At 38.0% G+C, this 23,680-nt stretch overlaps 1 protein-coding gene across 4 annotated transcripts in view; it reads left to right on the top strand.

Annotated features, from left to right (window-relative positions):
* HDAC8 (histone deacetylase 8) overlaps positions 1-23,680 on the top strand; it is a 235,915-nt gene that overhangs the window by 66,320 nt on the left and 145,915 nt on the right. For all 4 annotated transcript variants that reach the window (XM_054579586.1, XM_054579587.1, XM_054579585.1 and 1 more), the window contains exons 5-7: positions 8,740-8,852; positions 13,112-13,189; positions 13,772-13,880. In XM_054579586.1, coding sequence (XP_054435561.1) covers positions 8,740-8,852; positions 13,112-13,189; positions 13,772-13,880 — 300 coding nt within the window. The remainder of the gene's footprint in view (positions 1-8,739; positions 8,853-13,111; positions 13,190-13,771; positions 13,881-23,680) is intronic.

Below are 23,680 nucleotides of genomic sequence, written 5' to 3' on the forward strand. Positions count from 1 at the left end.
CTACCCAGGAAGGCTACCATTTAAAATTGAAAGTGAAATAAAGAGCTTCCCAGACCAAAAAAAAAAAAAAAAAAAGCTAAAGGAGTTCATTACCACCAAACCAGTATTGCAATAAATGATAAAGGACCTGCTTTAAGAAGAGGGATAATAAAAACCCCAGAGGCACATAGGTATAAAGAATAAAATGGCAATAAATAAGTACCTATTAATAATAACCTTAAATGTAAGCAGATTAAATGCTCCAGGTAAAAGACATAGCGTATCAGAATGGATAAGAAAACATGATCCATATATATGCTATCTATAAGAGATCCGTCTCAGAACAAAAGATACACACAGGCTAAAAGTGCAAATGGAAACAAAAAAGCAGGAAGAGCAATACTTGTATCAGAGAATAGGCTTCAAAACAAAGGCCATAACAAGAGACAAAGAAGGTCACAACATAATTCTAAAGGGATTGATCTAACAAGAGGGATATAACCCTGATAAACATTTACACACTCAACATAGAAGCACCTAAAGACATAAACAAACAAAAAGAAAATCTTCAGAGGAGCGTGAGGACTGTGAAGCAGAGACCACAGTCAGGAAACATCTAAATAGGTTGCCCTCTGGAAGAGAACATACCTGGAAATCTGGGAAGACATCAGTGGAGGATCACGTTGCAAGAGCGTATGACTTTGAGAAAGAAGACCAAAAAGATTTGAGTAGTTCAGAGGAAGATGTTACTGACGCAAAAACTCCAGTAATTGATAAACTTGGGAAGAAAAGGACTTCTGCAGGAATAGTTAAAGATATGAGAGGTGAAGTACAGAATATAATGGAAAAATTTGGAGCTGACATTAACAACATTTTTCTTGCAAAGAAAAAAAGACTAGCAATGTGTACCAAGGCTTCCCTCAAAATCTGTAGCCAGAAAATTGAATATATTTGGAAAACCCAACAAGATCTAAGGCAGAAGCTTAACCAAGAATTTTCTCAGCAGTTTCTGACTTTTTCAGCAGTAGGAGATAGATGTGCATAAAACTGAGGAACAAGAAGAAAAACTAGCTAATTTGTTTCAACAGCAATGAAAGGTTTTTCAACAACCTGGAGTTGTTCAGAGCCAGAGACTGAAAGCAATTAAACAGTTATATGAATAGTTCACAAAGAGTATGGAGTACTTGGAAAAGAATCAGGATACTCTGCTTACTGGTGCACAAAATGAACTGAAAAGAGAAATGGCCATGTTGCAAAAACAAATTATGATGGCTACTCCGAAGCAGGAGATGGCAAATGTTCGAAAGTCTCTTCAAACCATGTTATTCTGATGACTCTTTGAAGGAAGAACTTGAACCTAAGTATATGATACAATTATAATAACATTAGCTAAGACGCATCTAAGTCTTTAGAGTGATTTTAAAATTCTAGTTTAAAATATTATATCATGATAATTATTAGCATAAGTGCAAGCCTCCTCTTTCTGTTAACCTCCAAATAAAATCTAAACAGTTTTGTGAGTAGCAGCAGTTCCTAAACTGTATGTGTCAAGCTTTCTGCCTTTTAATAGTAACAGTGAATTTTTCTCTTGTAACACTTGTCAATGAACTTAGCAGTAGAGTTAATTTCCAAAAATAAGTTAAAAAATTTAAAAATCTTAGCGGACATTGAGAGATCAACAGCAATACAGTCATAGCATGGGACTTTAGCACCCCACTGTCATCAATGGCTAGGTCATTCAGACAAAAAGCCAAAAAGGCACCAGCAACCTTAGAACACCCTGAATTAGATGGGTTTAGTTGATATTTACAGAGCATTTCATCCCAACGCAGCAGAATATACATTTTTTTCAAGTGCACATGAAACATTCTCAAAGATAGACCACATACCAGGATACAAGATAAGTCTTAATAAACTGAAGAAGATTGAAATCATTTCAAGCATCTTCTCTGATTACAATGGTATCAAACTAGAAATCAGTTGCAATAAAAAGCTTCAAAACTCTCAGACACATTGAGGTCAAATAACATGTTATGAAACAAGGAATGAGTTAACAATGAGATCAAGGAAGAAATCCAAAATTTCCTGGAGACAAACAAAAATGCACACACATCAACCCAAACTATGGGACACAACAAAAGCAGTCCCAAGAGGAAATTCATAGCATTACAGGCCTACCTCAAGAATCAAGAAAAATCTGAAATAAATAATCTTACCCTACACCTAAAAGAACTAGAAAAGAACAACAAACAAATCGAGGAGTAAGTAGAGGGAAAGAAATAATAAAATTAGAGTGGAAACAAATGACATAGAGACTAAAAACAAGATACAAAAGATCAATGAAACCAAGAGCTGGCTCTTTGAAAAGAAAAACAAGATTGACACACCTCTAACCAGACTCATCAAGAAACAAAGAGAGAAAACCCAAGTAAATAAAATCAGAAACGAAAGAAGGGAAGTTATAACTGGCACCAAATAAATACAAAGAATTGTAAGATAATACTATGAACAACTATACAAGGTCTGTCTGGAAAAAGTCCAGCCATTGTTAATGTAATGAGAACAGTTTGTGTGACATCAATGTAACCTGGCAGCCAAGGAGAGTGGATTGGAATACGCATGTGTGAACAATGATGAATTCACTGTACTAGTCAGTGGCGGTAGTAGATGCCATTCAGTGAGCATGTGTACTGTGTGGCTGTCACATTCAAAATGACTGAGTGGGTAGAGCAACGAATCTGCATCAAATTCTGCATTAAGTTTGAACATTTCTGTGCAGAAATTAATCAGATGAATTAGAAGGCCACAGCCATGGGCAACTGCTGACTGGCAGCTTCATCACAACAGTGCACCCACTCATGTATCACATCTCATGCAGAGCTTTTTGGTGAAACATCAAACCACCCAGGTGACTCAGCCCCGCTACAGCCCAGATTGGCACTCAGCCCCTGTACAGCCCAGATTTGGCACCCTGTGACTTCTGGCTTTTTTTTCAAAACTAAAATCACCTTTGAAAGGAAAGCAATTTCAGGGAATTACAATGGGGCAGCTAATGGTGATTGGGAGAACTGTGTGAGGTCCCAAGATGCCTACTTTGAAGAAGACTGAGATGTCATTGTCCTATGTAAAATGTTTCTTTTATCTTGTATCTTCTTCATTAAATGTCTCTATTTTTCATGTTACATGCTCGATACCTTCTGCACAGACCTCATATGCCAACAAATTGGACAACCTAGGCGAAATGGATAAATTCCTAGAAATATACAATCTTCTACAACTGAATCAGAAAAAATCAGAAAATCTGAATAGATCAATTACAATTGAAATTGAAGCAGTAATCAAAAACTCCCAGCAAACAAAAGTCCTGGATTGGATGGCTTCACAGGTGAATTTTACCAAACATTCAAAGAAATAACACCTATCCTTCTCAAACTATTCCTAAAAATTTCAAGGGGAGGATAGACTCCCAAGCTCATTTTATAAGGCCAGCAGTATTCTAATTCCAAAACCAGATAAAGATACTACAAAGAAATAAAATTATGGGCCAATATCCATGATGGACATAGATGCTAAAATCCTCATCAAAATATTATCAAACCAGATTGAGCAACATGTTAAAAAGATCATACACCATGATCAAGTGGGATTTATTCCTGGGATTCAAGGTTGGTACAATATTAGCAGGTCAGTGAATGTGATACACCACATAAACTAAATGAAGGATAAAAATCACATGATCATATCAATAGATGCAGAAAAACATTTGATAAAATCTAGCACCCATTTATGATTAAAAAAAAAAACACTCATCAACGTGGGAATAGAGGGACAATCCCGCAACATAATAAGGCCATATATGACAAGCCCACAGCCACATCATACTCAGTGGGCAAAAACTAAAAACATTTCCTTAAGATCAGAAACAAGACAAGGATGTCTGTTTTCACGATTCTTATTCAACGTAGTGGAAGTCCTAGCCACAGCCATCAGACAGGAAGAAGAAATAAAAGGCATCCAAATTGGAAAGGAAGAAGTAAAACAGTCATTCTTGCATGACATGATACTGTATATTGAAAACCCTAAAGACCACCAAAAAACTACTAGAACTGATAAGTGAATTCTGTAAAGTAACCCAATACAAAATTAACATTCAGAAATTGGTGGCATTTTTATATACTAATAATGAACTATCAGAAAGAGAAATTAAGAAGACAATCTCATTTACTATTGCAACAACAACAAAATAAGATACCAAGGAATAAATTTAACCAAGCAGGTAAAAGACCTGTATGTGAAAAATTATAGGATACTGAAGAAAGAAATTGAGGAAGATACAAGTACAAGCATACACTGCATTAATGGATAGCAAGAATTAACATCATTAGGATATCCATACTACCGAAAGCAATTTGCAGATTCAATGCAACTAATATCAAGATACCAATTACGTATTTCACAGAACTAGAACAAATATTCCAAAAATTTATATGGAACCAAAAAGATCCTTAATAGCCTCAGCAATCTTGAGAAAGAAGAACAAAGTTGGAGGTATCGCAATACCTAATATCAAACTATACTAGAATGCCATTGTAATCAAAACCCCCTAATACTGGCATAAGAATAGACATATAGATCAATGGAACAGAAGAGAGAACCCAGAAGTAAACCCACACCTATATGGTCAATTAATAAATGACAGAGGAGGCAAGAAAATTCAATGGGATAGGCAGTCTCTTCAATAAATGGTGCTGGGAAAATTGGACAGATACATGCAAAAAAGTGAAACTACACTACCTTCTAATACCATACACAAGAATAAACTCAAAATAGATAAAAGACCACAAAACCAAAAAAAAAAAAATCATAGAAGAAAACATAGGCAATAAAATCTCAGACATCTTTGGTAGCAATATTTTTTCTGCTATATCACCTTGGGCAAGGGAAACAAAGGGAAATAATAAACAAATGGAACTCCATCTGGTCAGCTTTACTTAAGCTCATTAGTTCATTCTTCATCTCTTTTATTGAGTTCTTCACCTCCAGAATTTCTATTTGGTTCATTTTTAAGGTTTCAATCTCTTTGGGAAAGTACTCCTTTTGTTCTCTGATTTTATTTCTGAATTCATTAAACTGCCTATTTGTGTTTTCTTATATTTCATTGAGTTTTTTGGCAATCTTGAATTGCAATCTTGAATTCTCTGTCATTTAAATCACATATTTTCATGTCTTTAAGTTTATTTTCTGGAGATTTTTTTATTTTCTTTCTGAGCTGCCTCATTACCTTGCTTATTCATGGAATTTGATGGATTATTTCTCTGCCTAAGCATCTATGAAAATGAAATCTGCTCTTTTTTTTTTTTAATGTAAAGAGTGGCATTTCTCTGTTTATTAGGTTGATAAGAAGTCTTTCTTTTCTTTTCCAGTAGGTGGCTCTAAAGTGCAAGGTTCTTACTTTCTCTTGCACTGGATCTCTGAAGGGTGGTCGAAAATGCCTTGTATTCCCTGGGGAGCTGGGTTTCTCCTCTGTGGCCAAGTCGCCTCAGCCTCAGGGCTCCACTCCTGTGGGGGAATGTAGTGGGCGATGAGGCTCTGAACCTGTAAGATCCCAGCACTGTCTCCTGTAGCAGACACTGCCAGCAATCCAGCCGCCTTGGGTGGGGGTGGGATGAGCTGGAAGAGGCCAGCTGGTTCCTTTGTGGCTTTGTTCTCCTCCCAGGAGTGGTAAATGCCAGACCTCAGCAGCCTCACCTCTGTATCTTCACCCCTGCCACTGGGATTAGCCACAGTGTGCCCCGCTGCAACTCAGGGAAAAATACTTCTGCCTCTCTAATTCTCAGGCTGCAGATAATGTGCTCTGTAGCCTGACACTGACTGCTACCACTCTGGGGCCTGCTGGTAGCTCTGGAAGGGGGATGAGAGGGGGAGTTCTGGGAAGGTAGGGAGAGAGGGCCAGGTTCTATGGCTTTCTTTTAGTGCCTGGCAATGGCAGCCCCCAGACAACCTTGGCTGCACCTCTGTGCTCTGTTTCTGCCCAGGTCACTGGGTTCATCCACAGCACCTACTGAATGCTCCTGCAGGAATGCTCACTGTATTTGTCTGAAGCTCTGGGATGAAGGGAGTTCCAGAAATAACCTGACTCCTTCCCTCTCCCAAGACCCAGAGAGTGTTCCAAGCTACATCAGTAGCACCTGTCTTAGCTCTTCTCCCTTCCCTCCTCCCCTGCTCACTCCGATGCACCTATTACCCATCCCTATTACCCATCGATAGATGTTTTAATGCACAGATCTCTCAGATGTGTTGTGTATAGAACAGGGAATCCTTTGTTCAATTATAGCTGTCAAACTTGTTGAAACTATAAGGGGTACATCTCACACAGCCATTCCTGTGACAACTCTGAGTTTGCTTTATAGCAATACTCTTCTAGTATGTTAAAAGTCTTCAAAGTTGTTTCCTTATTTTCTGGGAATTTTAGGGATATTCTGTTTAGCTAGGCACTGATTTAGTTATTTAATTAATGTTTAAGTTATTAATTTTAGAGGAAGAAGAAGAGAGAGAGAAACATTGATTTCTTGTTCTGCTTATCTATGTGTTCATTGGTTGTTTCTTGTATGTACCCTACTGGGATCAAACCACAACCATGGCATATTGGGATGACATTCTAACCAACTGAGCTACCCAGGCATGACTATTTATTTGTTTAAATCAATGATAACTGAGCTCCTTTAATTTAAGAAAATTTTAGGAAGATATTACACACAAAGGCCTTTCTGAATTCCAGACATCATCATCATTATCATTATTCAGGCTACTGCCATAGGGAAAATGTCCATTAATTAGAAGCATCTCAAAGAAAAGGAAAGGATCCAGGAGTTTTATAGAGGCAGGTAAACAAGGAAGTCATCCATGAGTCTTATGGGAATAATGAGGAAGCATGAAGATGGTTCTTCCCTTGCAATATGCCAGGGCAATGTGGTCCTTTGCAGTTAATTACTCTCAAAACACTAAGGGGGGAGGGGCTTCTTAACCATTACTGATTTCTAGGTGTGTGATTTCTAGATTTCTAGAAGGCTTATAAAAGTTCAGTACTGTAACGAGATGACTCTGCTTTGTCAATTTTGTCTATAGAATTTCTCTGTATTCTTTATATGCCATATTACTTCTGCCTGCCTTTTGTGGGGTTTTTTTTTGTTTTTTATTTTATTTTTTTTGTTTTTCCTGTGCTTATGACTTATCTCCATAATTTAATTATAGGTTCTGTGAGGGAAGGAAGTATGTCTTGTAATGATATCTATTTCTCCTCCTCCTCATCTCCCTCCTCTTTTTGCCTAACACTTAATATTCCATTCCACCTACACAAAAGTTATTGATGTTCAGTAGGAAGACAAATTATTTCTTTTTTGATGTGCTAAGACAGTAGACTTATAAAATGTGAGCTTTTCAGAATTGGGAAATAGCAGCCAAGAACTTTCAAAGTCACATATTTAACCCTTATTTACAGAAAACTCATGGATGAACAAATCTTTTTCTCTAACTGGTTTCTTCCTGGTTGCACACCTAAGGCCAAGCTATTCTTTTGGTAGATGAGCACTGAGTTCACCTTAATGTGCAAAATCAATGTCTAGTGATTTTTTTTTTACTATCTTCCTGCTCACCAATATACCTGTCTCATTGATTCAGCCTATATACCAGGTCATTGTTCAGGATATGAAACATTATACTAAAAGAGATTTCATGAAGCTTATGCATTGTGTAGGTAGGCACTAGAAAGAGCTTGCAATCTCGTAGTAGTAAAGATGCCATTTGAAATGATGCTCATGCCTAGAATTCCATTTCAAGTAAAGTAGGGAGACATTGCGGGGAGGGGATGGGCTGGATATTTGAGATAAGTGGAAACAAAAGAAACTGAAACATTTAGGATGAGGCCCTGAGGACAAATTATAATATACTTCTGATGATAAAAATAATCTTTTATATATATTCAACAGGATTAATGGAAGCATGATAAAAGAGTAGGTTAATGTTTACAAGAGGTTAAAGTAACACAATATTACCAATAGCAAAAAAGTTAAAGGACACCAGTACTGTCAATGAAGACAACTTTAGTGAAGGAAACAAAATAACTTTAGAAAAGGCTGCTTCAGTCTCCACTGTAATAATTACATTTACAGAAAGGTAACCACATTATGCTGCCCGGGAGGCTATACGTTTGTACATTCTACACTTAGCTTTTATGAGCAAGAAGGGCCAAGACTTACTCAAAAAAAAAAAAACCCAAAAAACAAAAAACTTTAGGTTATGTCATAGCACCAGTACAGAGGATTCAGTCTCCAACATCTTCTACATCTGGCTGAGCAAGATTGTCTTTAATGCCCCCTCTAGATTCTAGCTTTCTTAAAGTCCTATAAATGATAATCAGTGTTCATTATGATGACTCTAGGGTACCACAATTTTTTAATGATTCCCGAATAATTGGAGAAAGGTTCTGTTTTGTTGAATATAGTTATAATAGTCTAATTCTTTGAAAATCTGGGATTCTGAATGGAAAATGTTATCAATCAACCTGAATATTTAGTTTACCAAAACACTTCATTCCCTGATCATTCTGAGGTATTTACTATACAATCTTTGTAGGTAGATTTTTGTTTTTCTAAAAAGAAGGGGGAATTGTAAGGGAATAGATCTCAAGGGTTAGATCCTTGGCTGTAAAGACTCCCTTGGATTGTTTTTGGCTGTTGGCTGTAGCAACTTATTTTCTTGCAGAGATGAAGCATCTGGTTTTTGTTATCTCAATGATGTTGTCCTGGGAATATTACGATTGCGACGGAAATTTGACCGTATTCTCTATGTGGATTTGGATCTGCACCATGGAGATGGTAAGCCCTTCACTTTCAAGAGTGCTTCGCTGCTAGGACGACAGGTTTTTATCAGTGCAGCTGGTAGAAGGAGAAATACCTGTTGCAATTGAAATTTTCCTAATTGAGAATCCTGAAATAAGCAGAGTACAGATTCTTTTAACTGATGCAATTCCTCCTTTGCTGATGAAGTTACTTTAGAATACCAGGTTCTTATAATTTCTCCTCTACTCTCCTCCAGTAGCAAAGCTTCCCTGCAGAGAATGTTAAGAAGTGGAAATCTTACCTAGTGTTTACTCCAGTGCTCAGTAACCTCCCTCAGGACACTTCCCTATGTTCTCAGTGAAATCTGCAGTTAGAGCTGACAGTCTTGATGCTTCTGTCAATATTAGAATGGGTGCATGAAGACATAACATCTGGAATTTTTCACCAATAGGGATACTAACTCAGCAATCGAAATCTGTGCTGCTTTCTTTGTATTGCTAAAATATTTAGTCCTGCCCAAACCCAGGGCAGCTTCTCCAACTTTCAATAGCAGCAGAATCTTTAAGAATTTGCCTGAACTCCATTCATTTCCCCTAAGAACACTGCATTGAAAGGATGTATCCAACCCTCCTACATACTTGTCATGTACCATGTAGAGTTTCAGCAACAGTTACACATGTTCTGTTTCTTTAACGAATTCTGTGGGTAGTACGTATTTCCATTGATCTAGAAATACTTTACCCAGTAAAATAGTTAAGGTTTTTGCTCTCCTCCCCTACCTCAGGGATTGCTACTTCCCTGTTTCTAGGGATTTTGGATACAAACTAATATAATTGAGGCATAAAAAGAAAAAAGAAAAAAACAGAAGTTAGGGTCAGCTCTGCTGCCCAAATGAAAAAGAGGAAACTGTGAGAGAAACCTCCCCAGGGAGTTCACCTGGATGGATGCTACCATGCAATGATGACAGAAAATTAAAGGTAACAGAGAAAGAGAGAAGGGTTAAAACAACGAACATACTACTTTGAGAACAATGTCCACTGAACATCTGAATACTCAGCCAATGCAAAACACAGCCTTGCTCATAAAACTTCAGAGGCTACTTGTCACCTATAACAAGGATAACATTTGGACCATGGCTTGTTTTTGTATGGCCAATGAGCTTAGAATGATTTTTTACATTTTTACAAGTTTGTAAAGGGAGAAAATGCAATAGAGGCCATGTAGTTTGGAAAGCCTCAAATATTGGGTTGGCCAAAAAGTTGTTTGGGTTTTTTCTGTAAGATGGCTCTAGTAGTATTTAGTTGTCCTTAACTTCATTTGAAACAATTTTGTTAGATTGTATTGTGACAGCTGTCATATCAGCATGCATTTAAAAAAGCTTATCAAAGTTGGTGAATTTGTATGTAGCCATTTTAATATTGAAGATGGAAGAAAATACGCCACATTTTTGGCATATTATGCTTTATGGTTTCAAGAAAGGTAAAAATGCAGCTGAAATGCAAAAAAAAAAAAGGAAAAGATTTGTGCAGTGTATGGAGAAGGTGCTATGACTGACAGAACGTGTCAAAAACAGTTTGCAAAGCTTCATGCTGGAGATTTCTCTCTGGACGATGCTCCATGGTTGGGTAGACCAATTGAAGTTGATAGTGAAGAAACTGAGACATTAATTGAAAACAATCACCATGTGAGAGATAGCCAACATACTCAAAATATCCAAATTGATAGTTATTGGTGAAAATGAAAAAGGTCTTTTATTTTACGGAAAAAACTAAATGGACTTTCTGGCCAACCCAGTATTTACTAGGTAGTCACTTGGTTCGCTATCCCTTGGCCAAAAGCAGTGGTTCTGAAATGCAAATGTATATCAAGGTGACCTGGGGAAGCTGGTGTTAAAATACAGATTCCTGGGCCACATTCACCAGATACTCAGATTTAGTGGGTCTGGAATGGAACTTGGGAATCCACATTTTAACAACACCCCAGTTGTTCTATAGACCATACTTTGAAAAACAGTGGTCTCCATGGTCAAGTCCACACTTTTTACCCTGTCTTTCGAGGCCTGCCTCAAAGAGGCCTCACCTCCTCTCTCCAGCCTTCTCTCTCATAATTTGCTGTCTGCTACTCAGTGATCACCAAACATGTCTCACTGTGCCAACCTCCCTGATTTAGCATCACTTTTTCCTTAGTTTTGTTTCCTCCTCCTCTTTTGCATCTCCAAGCTCTACCCAGAAGCTCAAGTTTCAACAATAGCAGATTTGCCCTGACCACTGCAGCCCAAGTGTTCTCTCCCCTGCTCAACTGTATCGTTTATTTTGCTGATTTAATATTTAATTTTATATTGTTTTATATTGTTAATTCTCTCTCTCATCTATGTCTTCTCCTCTCATAGAAAAGTCCATTTCCTCCAGGACAGAGATCAAGTTGTTTACTTTTTTCTGTTGTGAGCAATGACTTGAGCAAACAGAACTATGCACACATTATAGTAGAGGTTCAGCGAAATATTTGTTGAATGAATGAATGATTATGAAATTCAAACTATTAGTATCAGAGTTTAAGAATAGCCATCAACTCTATTGAACCATGTAAGAATGAAATAAGACTGTCACCTGAAACCGTTTTTTCCATTTGCAATGTTATTTCTACACCATTTAGAGTTTCCTGTTTTAGCCCACTTTTATGGTGTGTTTCATTTCAGTTTATTTCCCCTCTTCAGCACCTCCCTTCCAGTGACCCCTGCCCCACCTCCAAATTCTTACACATTCGGTTTATTTTAAATCCTCCCATGATTCCATAACTAGCATTCTGTGATGGCTTCACTAGCACTCCTACCTGTCCTCACCTTCTTTTGTCTACTACCTACCACTCTTCCCATTCACTCCAAACCCCATACCCTCCACTTCTCAGTCTATGAAAAGTAGAATTTTCTAACAATGCCTAATGGCATTTCCTGTGAGAAGAGATACAAATGACTACTGAACATATGAAAAAGTGCCCAAGGCCCTAATACTAAGAGAAATGCAAATTAGAACAAGACCATTCTTTCTGTGAAAGATTAAAAAGAATAATAACACCCAGTGTTAGTCAGGGTGTGAAAAATGGGAACTCTCTGACCCCATTGGTAGAAGTGTAAATTGGTACCACCTTTCTGGATGGATAAATAATCAGGATTTTCTGGAAGTATAAATAATTATACTTCAGTTTCTAAGTTAAAAATGCTATTTTAATTTATTTTGTTTTGTTTTATTTTGTTTACTTAATGCTTTGTGCCCGGAGCCTTTAACTGATTCTAACTGCCTCCTTAGGGTAGAACATAAGGCTTGGGAAATTCAAACATACTTGTGATATACAAATAGAGTTAATATTTTTTTAAGGTCACTGTCAGCCTCTAATGAAGACTGAATGCATTAAGTAAACACAGAGACAATTTCTTTATTTAAAGTAGAAAAGAGTATAGTGCATGAATTTGCTAATGATAGTCCTTCCATTTTACAGAGGGATTATTGGGCAGTATGTGATTCAGGGAAGAAAGGTGTGGAGGTGGCCAGTGTGTTTATCTGAATAAGTAGTGGCTTATAAGAGTTACATGTTCTATCTCCAAGGCCTCTCTTCATTTTCTGACTTTGTTTAAATGGAAAGGAGACTCAGTTCTAGAAAAGCGTCCCCCCTCCCCAATCTATTTCCAAGCTGCTATTAAGGGACAAGGCCAGGGCTACTTTCAGCCTTCTATGTTTTAGCCAGAAAGATGTACTGTAGGTTACTTAGTACAGACTTTGGGAGAACTGCATTTATAACCAAATCTGTGTCTTAGGCAATTGACAATTGAGTTTTCACTGTATAATGCCTTATATTGGTATTGGTCAGGTTTTTAAAGGGTTGCCACATTGTAATTATTTTGTACACTATCCTAATAATTTAACTAGAACCACAGAAGCAAAACAAAACATACAACTTCCAAGATAGTGCCAATTTCCCTATTCAGCTCTGTTGATAATGCCTCAGTTCTGAGCTCAAGTCCTTCCCCACCTTTTTGAACAGGTTGTCAAAAACAGCCTGGACATCCCACTGCTTGGAAAGGGGAAGTCCAGTTATAATTTTCCCTGAATTTGAAAAGGAACCCCATCCTGTAATGACAGAGATCAAAGACCAAAGGGTTTTCTTACTTTGTTCCTCAGCTTGTTAGCTTTATTATTGCTACCTTCTTGTCTCTCTTCCTTCCCACAGCTGCTTTCTAAAGTTTCAGTTGTTGAAAACAAGAGTTGCATATCTGAAGTGATTCTTGTTTCTTTCTCTGGTAGGTGTAGAAGATGCTTTCAGTTTCACCTCCAAAGTCATGACGGTGTCCCTGCACAAATTCTCCCCGGGATTTTTCCCAGGCAAGTGGTCTGTGTGCTCAGTATTATATCTAAGGAATAAATATTGCAATTGGTCTATGCATTTCTTATATCTTATATTTGGATAGCTCCATGCTATACCTTATTGGTGCTACTTTATGCAAAAAATTTAACACAGGTCATTTCGGGTGACAATGATAAGAGGAATATAATGCTGCTTCTTATTCCAGATGGATTTTATGGACTGTCAATAGATAGCCCACTTACACTTACTGTACTATCAGATACCCTGTGTAACTCCCAAAACCCCAATAATTACAATGATATATTCATATTATGTCAACCTCAGTAACTGTGTACAGAGAGTCAAACACAGGAGTTAATCTCTTTCCAGCCAGTTGGAATCTGAGGTTTTTTCATTTTCTTATTATTTTTCTGCTTCCCCAACATTGTTTACAACAGTCACTTCTCCGTATTATCTTCTTCATTTCATTCCCTCAGAAACCATCACAGAATGGTGCTCCTAATTGGCCTTTGGTCTTCTGAACTCCTATCAGAGAATCCTTCAAGTTTTCTAATTCTCATGTTCTTAAAACTGCTCATTGGTGCCCCTCTCTTTCACAGGAACAGGTGATATGTCTGATGTTGGCCTAGGGAAGGGACGGTACTACAGTGTGAATGTGCCCATTCAAGATGGCATACAGGATGAGAAGTATTACCACATCTATGAAAGGTATGGCAGCGACGCTGAGCCAGTAACAGGCAGATTACATTTCTGTGAGATGAAATGGCCCCAATATCACAGAATTCTTGTTTTCAAAGAACAGTTTGTGGGGGGAAAGGTACTGTCTACTTACATAGCTTTTGTATACTATTCATTGTGTTTATTTGATCAGGTAACCATCGCTTGGGAGAGCCTTTTTGGTTTTCCATTACGGCGATCTGCTTCTGTCCACTAGTGTGAATATTAGAGAGCTCTTTAATGTGAGTTCTGGAGATCTATCCATTATGTTAAAATTGGGGTCAGAAACCTCTTATTTTTATGTTATGGTTATTGTATTAAATTACAGCCACTTGTAGGCCAACAGTTTGTTGCCAACGTGTAGATCATTGGGGCTGGAAAGCCCTACAGAACATAGGGGAGACTGTACTCATATTCATAGAAATTGATATTGGTCAGGTATAAATTCACTGCTGACATTGGCAGCAGAGCAAGTGAGTCTGACTAGAAGTCAGCACGTGAATGTTATTGAAGGTAAGTAATGCGATTGAGATGCTTTTGATCCTTCCCTCACTTGGCTCAGACTTCTTTCAACTTCTTATAGAAACAGTGACTTCCCAAAGGAGCCTGCACTGGTCATCATCACTGGCAGTTGTATAAACAAAGGAGAAGTATTAAAAAAAATTTTTTTTAACTTTATGTTTCACCCTGGCTGGTGTGGCTCAGTGGGTTGGGCATCATCCTGCAAAGAGAAAGGTTGCCAGTTTGATTCCCAATCAGGGCACATGCCTGGGTTGCAGGCCAGATCTCCAGTAGGGGGTGCGTGAGAAGCAGCCATACATTGATGTTTCTCTCCCTCTCTTTCTCCCTCCCTTCCCTTCTCTCTAAAAATAAATGAAAATATTTTTTTAAATAAAATAAATAAAAAGAAAAACCACTGTGATTTTGGAGTTATGACTATCAACAGTATTTTAAGGTAGCTGCAATAACTATGAAATCTGTGATTTCTATTGATGATGAAGTCACAGGTACTGCTAACACATCTGCAGTGTGTTGCCTACATTCAAACATCTGAATTCTATCCATGAATGCCAGTTTTAAAATCTCTGCCTTAGAGTCTGTTCGAATAATTTCCCATGTGCATTTATTCCAACCCCCTCCCCCCAATTGCCAGAATACATATTCAAAGAACCATTTTGTTTTTCAGTGAGAAAGTCATACACCTCGGAATAATGGGCATATATTCTGAGAAATGGGTTGTTAGGCAGTTCCGTTGTTGCATGAACGTCACAGCGCACTTGCACAAGCCTAGGTGGTACAGCCTACACCTAGGCTGTATGGTACATAGTACCGCTCCTACACTACAAACCTGGACAGCACATTACGGAACTGAATAGTGTAGGCAACACATGGTAGAGTACAATTATGGTATAAAACATATAGAATGGCCCTGACCAGTGTGGCTCAGTTGGGCGTTGTATTGCAAGGATACATGTCTGGGTTGCATCTTTAGTCCCTGGTCAGGGCACGTACAAGAGGCATCCAAGGAGTACACACTGTGTGCAAGACGTACACATTGCAGGGAAGGAAATAATAACATTAAGCATTGCCCTACCTGGTGTGGCTCAGTGGATTGAGTATCCACCTGTGAACCAAAAGGTTTCCAGTTTGATTCCCAGTCAGGACACAGGCCTGGGTTGCAGGCCAGGTCCCCAGGTGGGGGTGAGCAAGAGGTAACCAATCAATGTTTCTTTCCCTCTCTTTCTCCCTCCCTTCCCTTTCTTTAAAAATAAATAAAATCTGTTAAAAAAAAAAACAACTTTGTTTCAGAGGTGCCTCTTAGCTATACCCTCTTCATAATTTTGATCATATCCACTGGCTACTTCTGTATTGTCAGACTGAAAAGGCCTTTTTGTTTTTGGAGCCTGCCATTGATGGTCTTAATTGCCCTTCATGTTCACCTTAGCCTCTGTTCTATCCTTGAGACGTGCAAATCAGAGCTGCTTATAAAACTTTACTGATAAAGATGTCCTGTGGTTTCTGTGTAAAAGGAGAATTATTTTGTTTTTCTCTTACTCCCCTTCTTGACAGTCCCAACATTTTGCTACTTTTTTTTTTTTTTGCCATAACAGGAAACTACGTTGTTCTTTTCACTGCTCTGTGCATAAGGTCTTCTAGAGTTCTTTCCTGGGTCTTAATTGAAAGGTCAGCACCCATCATCCTGCAAGAGTAGTTTATACTCTCTGGCCTTCCCTAAATGGATTACCTTACACGTGCCCCTGTTGAAGCTAATCTGCCAATTATAAAAGTTCCTGAGACCTTCCTTTAGCCCCCATCAATTTGGCACTTCACTGCCTGGAAACGCTGAGAATCATCTGCAGACTTAAGGATTTCCCAGTGCCTACCCCCAAGGAAGTCCACTATTTACCCTTATTCAGTCACAGAAATGTCTGTTTCTCCCCTATATTTTTCTCTCTCTCTAAACGAGTTCCTACTGTGTAAGAAAAAAATATTTTAAACTCCCTGAGAATTCACATTTAAAAATAGCCTTGGTATCAAAATTAATTAGAAGCATTGTAAAAGTGAGTCTAGCCCCAAGGAAAAGATCCATGGGAGATCACACATGATCTCTTTCCAGAAACCCTGTTACTACCCCCACCCCAGTGTACAGGAGGCCAGCACTTATTAAAGAATCTTCCAGCTTGCCTACTAAAGTACCAGACACTCATCAGTTTATAGTTCCCAGGGCCCCTTTTGCCTGCGGAGCCACACCAGCAATCTGCACAGTGACCATCCAGGATAACAGGTTCCAGGTTTTCATTAGAGGTACAATAATTTTTCCCTTTGATTTCTTTCAGAAGTCAAGTCTGGTCAGGGTGTTATGTGAAGGCACCTCTGATTCCAAGGGTGCCAGGGAGGCTTCCTGACCCAAACATCTCTCCCATCTGTTGGACTAATATCTGAAATTCCTTTAACAGGAAACATACTTTTACTCTACAATTAGAAATAGGCCTTAAAATGGGATTTTGGTACAACTCCTCCTCCTCACCCACTCTCTGCCATTAGATGGTTGGTTCTCACAGCACTTCTCTTGATGGCAGGTTTTTAAAGGGTTAGAGCTGGAGTGCCCTGAGCATTCAGAGGAGCAGGAATTGGGTGACAGAGCAGAAGAGGGAAAGGGAAACAAAAACAAAACAATCTTTGCAAACTAAATAGTTTTGCAGAGGGTGAACCCTGGTAACTATTATCACTTAGTTCCAGTCATTACCCTTGTAACTACTTCTAGTTTGTTGTTTGGAACCAGAGTCTCTTGCACATTTGCCATTATGACCTCTGACCCATCTGCCTACCTCAAAAGATACAGCAGACATAGGAATGGCTTACTCATGTAAAAATAAGTCATTTGTTTTATCTGCTATTTTCTTTTCATCTCTTTTGTTCCATGAGCCCACTGTTTGTTTGTTTTTTTTAGATCACTCCTTACCTGAGATAAATAAAGGACCTCTTTATTGCCAGTTCACTTACAAGATGCTCTAATTTTTGTTTAGCACGCAATTTCTACTTTGCTTCTTGTAACTGCCTCTCCTCTTGGGATTCACGAATGCTTTTTCTCTCCCTTCTTCCTTTCTACCCTCCCTCCCTCTCTCCTCACCCTCCCTCCATCTCTCCTCATCCTCCCGTCCTCCCTTCCTCCCTTCCTCCCTTCCTTCCTTCTCTCAAAGTTTTTCCTCTGCTATATAGCCTTTTTGACTGCTAGCTAGTCAGGCAAGGAACTTAATGATTTCATCTTAAAGTTGAACATACTGAGTTGACCAAAAAGTTCATTAAGTTTGTCCATATGATGGCTCTCATAGCGCTTAGTTGTCTTTAACTTCATTCAAAACAATTTTCTTACATTGTATTGTGACAGCTGTCATATCAATGTGCATTAAAAAAAACATCAAAATTGGTGAGTTTTGGTGCAGCCATTTTAATATTGAAGGTGGAAGGACATATGCAACATTTTCAGCATATTGTACTTTATTATATCAAGAAAGGTAAAAGCACAACTGAAACACACACAAAAAAAGATTTGTGCAGTGTGTGGAGAAGGTGCTGTGACTGATCAAACGTGTCAAAAGTGGTTTGCAAAGTTTTTTTTGCACTATTGACATTTTGGCCAAATAATCCTTTGCCATGCGGCTGTCTTATGCATTGGAAAATGTCTAGCAGCACCCCTGGCCTCTACCCACTAGAAGCCAGTAGCAAGAGAGAGCCAACATACTCAAAATGTCCAAATCAATAAAGTTATTGGTGAAAATGAAAAATGTGTCTTTTATTATTTGACGGGGGAAAAAAAAAAACTAAATGGACTTTTGGCCAACCCAATACTGTCTTTATTTTAAAAATAGCTTAGAGTTTCTTTTTTTAATAGGCCAGATATGGAATCTTTGCATGAATGTTTTAAACACCAAAAGACCTTGGGTTCCATTTTATGTAAAAGACAATTTCACAGTCAGAGCTTCCTATATCATGCAATACTGATTAAAACGGTAAGGGTCACTGATTCCCCAATGCTTCCCATAGTTTCCACGTGAGCTACTAGTGTTGGTGTCACAAGTCAAGCCCTGTTTTAACTAACATAAAGGAACATCAACATTGTTCTTCAAAGCATACCTCCTCCTTCAAATAGAAGCTATGGCCCCAGTATAGAGATGATAGAGCTATATTGTATTCGTGGTTTACAAGGAAGCCCACACCCCATCTCAGCCTCATACACATAAACACACAAAGTTTTATGTCAGAAGAAGGCTATTTTGCTTGAGGGAGTGTTAGCTCTTTCCCAAGCTTTGTTATCTGAAAGAGGAAATACTACTTTACCTATTTTTAACCTGTTTGCTCTCTAATTGTATTTAAATGTAGTGTGAGATAGTCTTAAATGGTTAAACTATCACCTAAAAGGCGGTGCTGATGACTTCGGCAGTGTTTATAATCAAGGACTGTGGGAGAGGACAATGGCAAGTATTGTGTTGGTCAAAAAGTCTGTTTAGCTTTTTCTGTAAAATAAAAGACACATTTTTCATTTTCACCAACAACTTTATTGATCTGGATATTTTGACTATGTTGGCTATCTCCTGCTTGGTATAATGATTGTTCTCAGTTAATGTCTCGATTTGATCGCTATCAACTTCAACTGGTCTACCCAACCGCATCGTCCAGAGAGAAATCTCCAGCACAAAACTTTGCAAACTGCTTTTGACACGTTTGATCCGTCACAGCACCTTTTCCATATGCAGCACAAATCTTTTTTTGCATTTCAGTTGCATTTTTACCTTTCTTGAAATAATAAAGCATAATATGCCAAAAATGTTGCATATTTTCTTCCATCTTCAATATTAAAATGGCTACACACAAATTCACCAATTTTTATAAGTTTTTTTTAAATGCATGCTGATATAACAGCTGCCCACAATACAATCTAAGAAAATTGTTTTGAATGAAGTTAAAGATTACTAAGTACTCCTAGAGCCATTATATGGGAAAAAACCAAACAAACTATTTTGGCCAACCCAACACTTCCTTGCTGTTGATTCAAGAGACATTTTGATAAATAGTAGGGTACCGCTCTGAACCTCCAGTCTTGCAGGATGATCAAATTAACAGTGAACTGTCATGGTAGATACATAGTTTGAAGAAGAAAAGCAGAGTTGTGCTTAAACTTCTAAATTTGTATCCTACCTATAGTTTTACAGCCCTGACAGCCAGAAAGCAATTCTTTGCTGAATGTCCAATTATTAGTATATATCTCATAGGAAAGCTATATATATGGTGCTTATAATGTATATGGATTCAAAATACAGTAAAGTGGATAGTTCAATATTTTGGAAAAAAATCTCACATTTTATTAAGAATATTCAACTATTCAACTTTGCAAGGTAATTAAGTACAGACACTGTATAAATATTTCACCAAAATGAAAACACATTGTTAAACAGACCTCTCAATGAACAGGACTTATGAAAGGCTCTATTAAACAGGACTTCTCATTCAATAGCAGTCTTTATATCCACATATGCAAAACTTTGCTGGTAAGAGCTATCAACCCAACGAAGGGAATAATCTTATTCCAGGAAACTAGGGTTCATAATAGTAGTTATTAAAATAAGAATCTACCTGTATTTGGTCCTTGGTCTTTTACCTTGAGTCCTATAGCTTGTATTCTGTAACTTAAAATTGAAAGAAACCTTTCCTCCCCATCAAAGAACACTGACCTAAGGAAAAAATTCAGAGATCCCAGAAGTACCAAAAAAAAAAAAAAAAAAACCCAAAAACCCCAACTTATTATTTTTGCCTCTTTTTATGAGAGAAATATTATACTTTTCTATTTTAAATAATTTTTATAGCTCTTCAACTGCTTTTTTCCAAACATTAATTCTACTGTGCCTAGATTAACCAGAATAGCCTATCCAGAAAGAACTTGTTCTCCAGGACAACAGCAAGCTCATTAAAGGAATAGCTCGTTTAAGCCTAAGTTTTTATTCCTATGGGGAATTCCTTTGTCCATCTATACTGAGTTCTGCAGCTATCGAACCAGGAAGAGAAAAAAACATATTGCCAATACTTTTTTTTACTTTAAAATATAATTTTTTTATTGTTTATGCTATTATAGTTGTCCCAATTTTTCCCCTTTGTCCCCCTCCCCCACCCCCGTTATCTGTACCTTCTTTTTTTATTAAATAATTTATTGTTCTATTACAGAGTCCCAATATTTCCCCCCTTGCCCTCCTCTGCCCAGCCAATTTCCCGCTCCCACAGTCAGTCCCCACCCTGCCATCCATGTCCATGGGTCACTCATACATGTTCCTTGACTAGCAAATACTTTTATATATTCTTCTGTAGTATATATTTATTGTATGAGAATTTTCCTTAGACCCTGACATGGCCTCTGGAATACAAATCAGTAGGTGTTTTAAGCACAGGATCCATTCCTGTGGGTCTGGGGCCAAGACTGACCTCTCTGAAAGCACTCTGACCTTCCTGCAAGAGAATCAAGCATCTTAAGTCAACTTATAGGATTTTTAAAACATTAATTAACAGGAATAAAGGGGAGAGAGCTACCATGCAACAGCATAGGGGATTTGTGTATCTTTAAGTATAATGACACTGTTTTCTTCATTTGTTTGCCAAATATATATCTTTTGTGTCTGCTTTATGCCAGCACCGTACCTAGGCGCTGGTGGTGGTAAACAAAACAGATGAGGCTCTCACACCTTGGAGTTAGGCTCCTAGGGAGCCCTTGCCTGTGCCAGAAATAGCACTAAACATTTATTTGATCCTTATAGTAACACAGTCTCTAATTCCTACAAAGGTAGGTGTTCTCATTTCCATCTTACAAGTGAGAAAACTGGAGCTTAGGAAGATTGAGTTGCTTAAGGTTGCACAGCTACTAAGTGGTGAAGCCAGAGTTAGAACCTGTGTCTCTCTGCTTATTAATCATGAGCTACATTGTCTCCAAAGTGTCATGTGGAAGTATGAAATTTCTTCACAAGGGAAAAATACCATCCCAAGACTTCTTGGAAAATTTTATCTCAGAGGATTGCCGAAAAAACCCCTAAAAAAAGAAACCACTGAAGTTTATGCAAATGAACCACACGGTCTGCAGTATACATAATCCATTGTGTTTATGTTTGTGGAAGTACAATTTAGATTTTTGCCCCTCAAAATGAATATCTTAATCCTGAGGATTTAATTTGTAATTTTATGGATAGAAACCAAGAATAAATATTGCCAGATTTTACGTCTTAGGTTTTAAAGTTTGGAAACATGGACATTCTGTAAATCTGCTTTTTCCTTTATTTTCAATGGAGAAAATCCTGTCTTCCTCCTTTACTGTCACATATCATGTTATAGAGGTTATCTCATGCAATTAACACTCTTTTCATGTGTTGTTTTAGACTAGTATTGACAAAGATTTTGGCCATTATGCATTTTTGCAACTGTAGACATAATTTATATGATCTCTTGGTCCTGGCAGAAGGCCATATCTACGTAGAGGATTGAGATTTTTTCATCCATGCTATAAGTTGTCCATTCAATACCAATGGAATAAAATGAGAACCAAGGGACATCTCTAAAGGACATTTAAGTGAAATGTTTCTATGCTCTATTGACTTTTAATGTTAATATTTAAAGAACAGATGTTTTAATGATGATGGGTTTTTCTTTCATTATAATGATGTCATCTAGAATTTATTTGCCACTTGGGACTCCAAACTTCTTATCAATTTTAGAAGCAGGTAGATAGATCCTCAGTGAAAGAGAACCCAACAATTATAATCTACTCCTCGGGGCTTGGTGATACGGCAAAAGCAACACAAATACATATTTATATATAAACATTTTAAGCAATACAATATTTTAAAATTCCCCTTCATCTGATTAGAAGGGAAGAACTCTCTAGAAATTTGCATTTGAGAACACATAATTATAATAGCTTTACTTCCATCTCCATCCCCATTTTCATCACAATCTAAAAGCTAGTGAAAATTCTTTATGAAATTATTCTACCTCTCTTCAGTTAGGTCACAGCTACACCACCTTGATCATCACTAAGCTCACTCTGTGCCAGCAATAAAGATAACAGACTGCTAAGTCATTTTATAAGCCTTGCTTGCACATTGAACTCAACCCTCTGTAAGTGCTTGTATCAAGTGCTTTTGTTCTATTGGATAAACTTTTATCCTGCCTCTACATGGTATGGCAAATATAAAATTGTCTATTGTTTCTGGAAAAATGAATGACTCAGACACTAATTAAATTCACTGTTAATGTTAGCCACAGGTAGAAAGGAGGCCAAAGTGGGCCATTTGTTTATTGTTCCTAGTTTGATGTGTCTTTTAAACTATTAAATTCAAAAAAACATTAAGTGCCTAAGAATATAGGATAATTTGGAGAGGAGATTACTGTGCATAGTTATCTGAGTTCTCCTGAATCCTCTGTGAGTGTGCCCTGCCCGTTTCCAGTACTTGATTAGGGTTGCAATGGAGAACTTTTTTTTTCTCACTTGACCCTTTGAGCTTTAAATCCAGGTGGTTAGGGGGACAGTTGTATTCTCCTTCTTCCCCTCTTGGCCAGTGTCTTTCATGACAAGCTCCTAAATTCCTGCACCAAAGTAGCCCTGACACCATGACAGTCCCCTACCTGCAGCAAACAGTCTTCCTGGGTGATTTCTTTTCCCCTTTAAGTCAAGGAGGACAGTCTCCTGAAATCCCATGGGTTTGTCCTGTCACTCTGATGTGCACCTTCCCTGCTCTCTTCTTAGTGCTGAATGATCCCTGCACCCTGGAGAAGTGACCTGATTCTTCCCCGACAGTTGAATGGGTTCTGATGCTAGAACGTGCTCTGAAACTATCCAGAGACAGGAACACCTTGCTCATAAAAGGAAATTTTGGGAAGTGCACCCTTTAACATAGGGTTGCTTGGTCCCTTCAGTCAAGCCTAGGAAAACTGCCCTCTAGGCTCTGCTTTCACATGTTCCAGCTTTGAATAGCTGCTCCTGACACTGCCATTCATCCAGCAGCTGCCAGCCCTGATGAGCTGCCTTGTTATGTTCTGTTGACGTGGATTGAACAGATTAAGTTAAAGCCAGTGTCCCTCACCTGACAAAAAAGCCCAAAGTTAAGTTTTGCTGGAGCCTTACTCATTGGTCCTTAAAGAAGGACCTCAAAGAAGGACCAAAGGAAAGACTCTTCAAAACAACATATCAAATAACCAGCTAACAAGTTAACAAGTGAAAGGGTGTGTATATGTGTGCCAGGCACTGAAGGCAGAGC

Source organism: Pteronotus mesoamericanus, unplaced genomic scaffold, assembly GCF_021234165.1.
Source record: "Pteronotus mesoamericanus isolate MK-2021 breed Mesoamerican mustached bat unplaced genomic scaffold, CSHL_Meso_final contig_55, whole genome shotgun sequence".
Taxonomy (NCBI): Eukaryota; Metazoa; Chordata; class Mammalia; order Chiroptera; family Mormoopidae; genus Pteronotus; species Pteronotus mesoamericanus.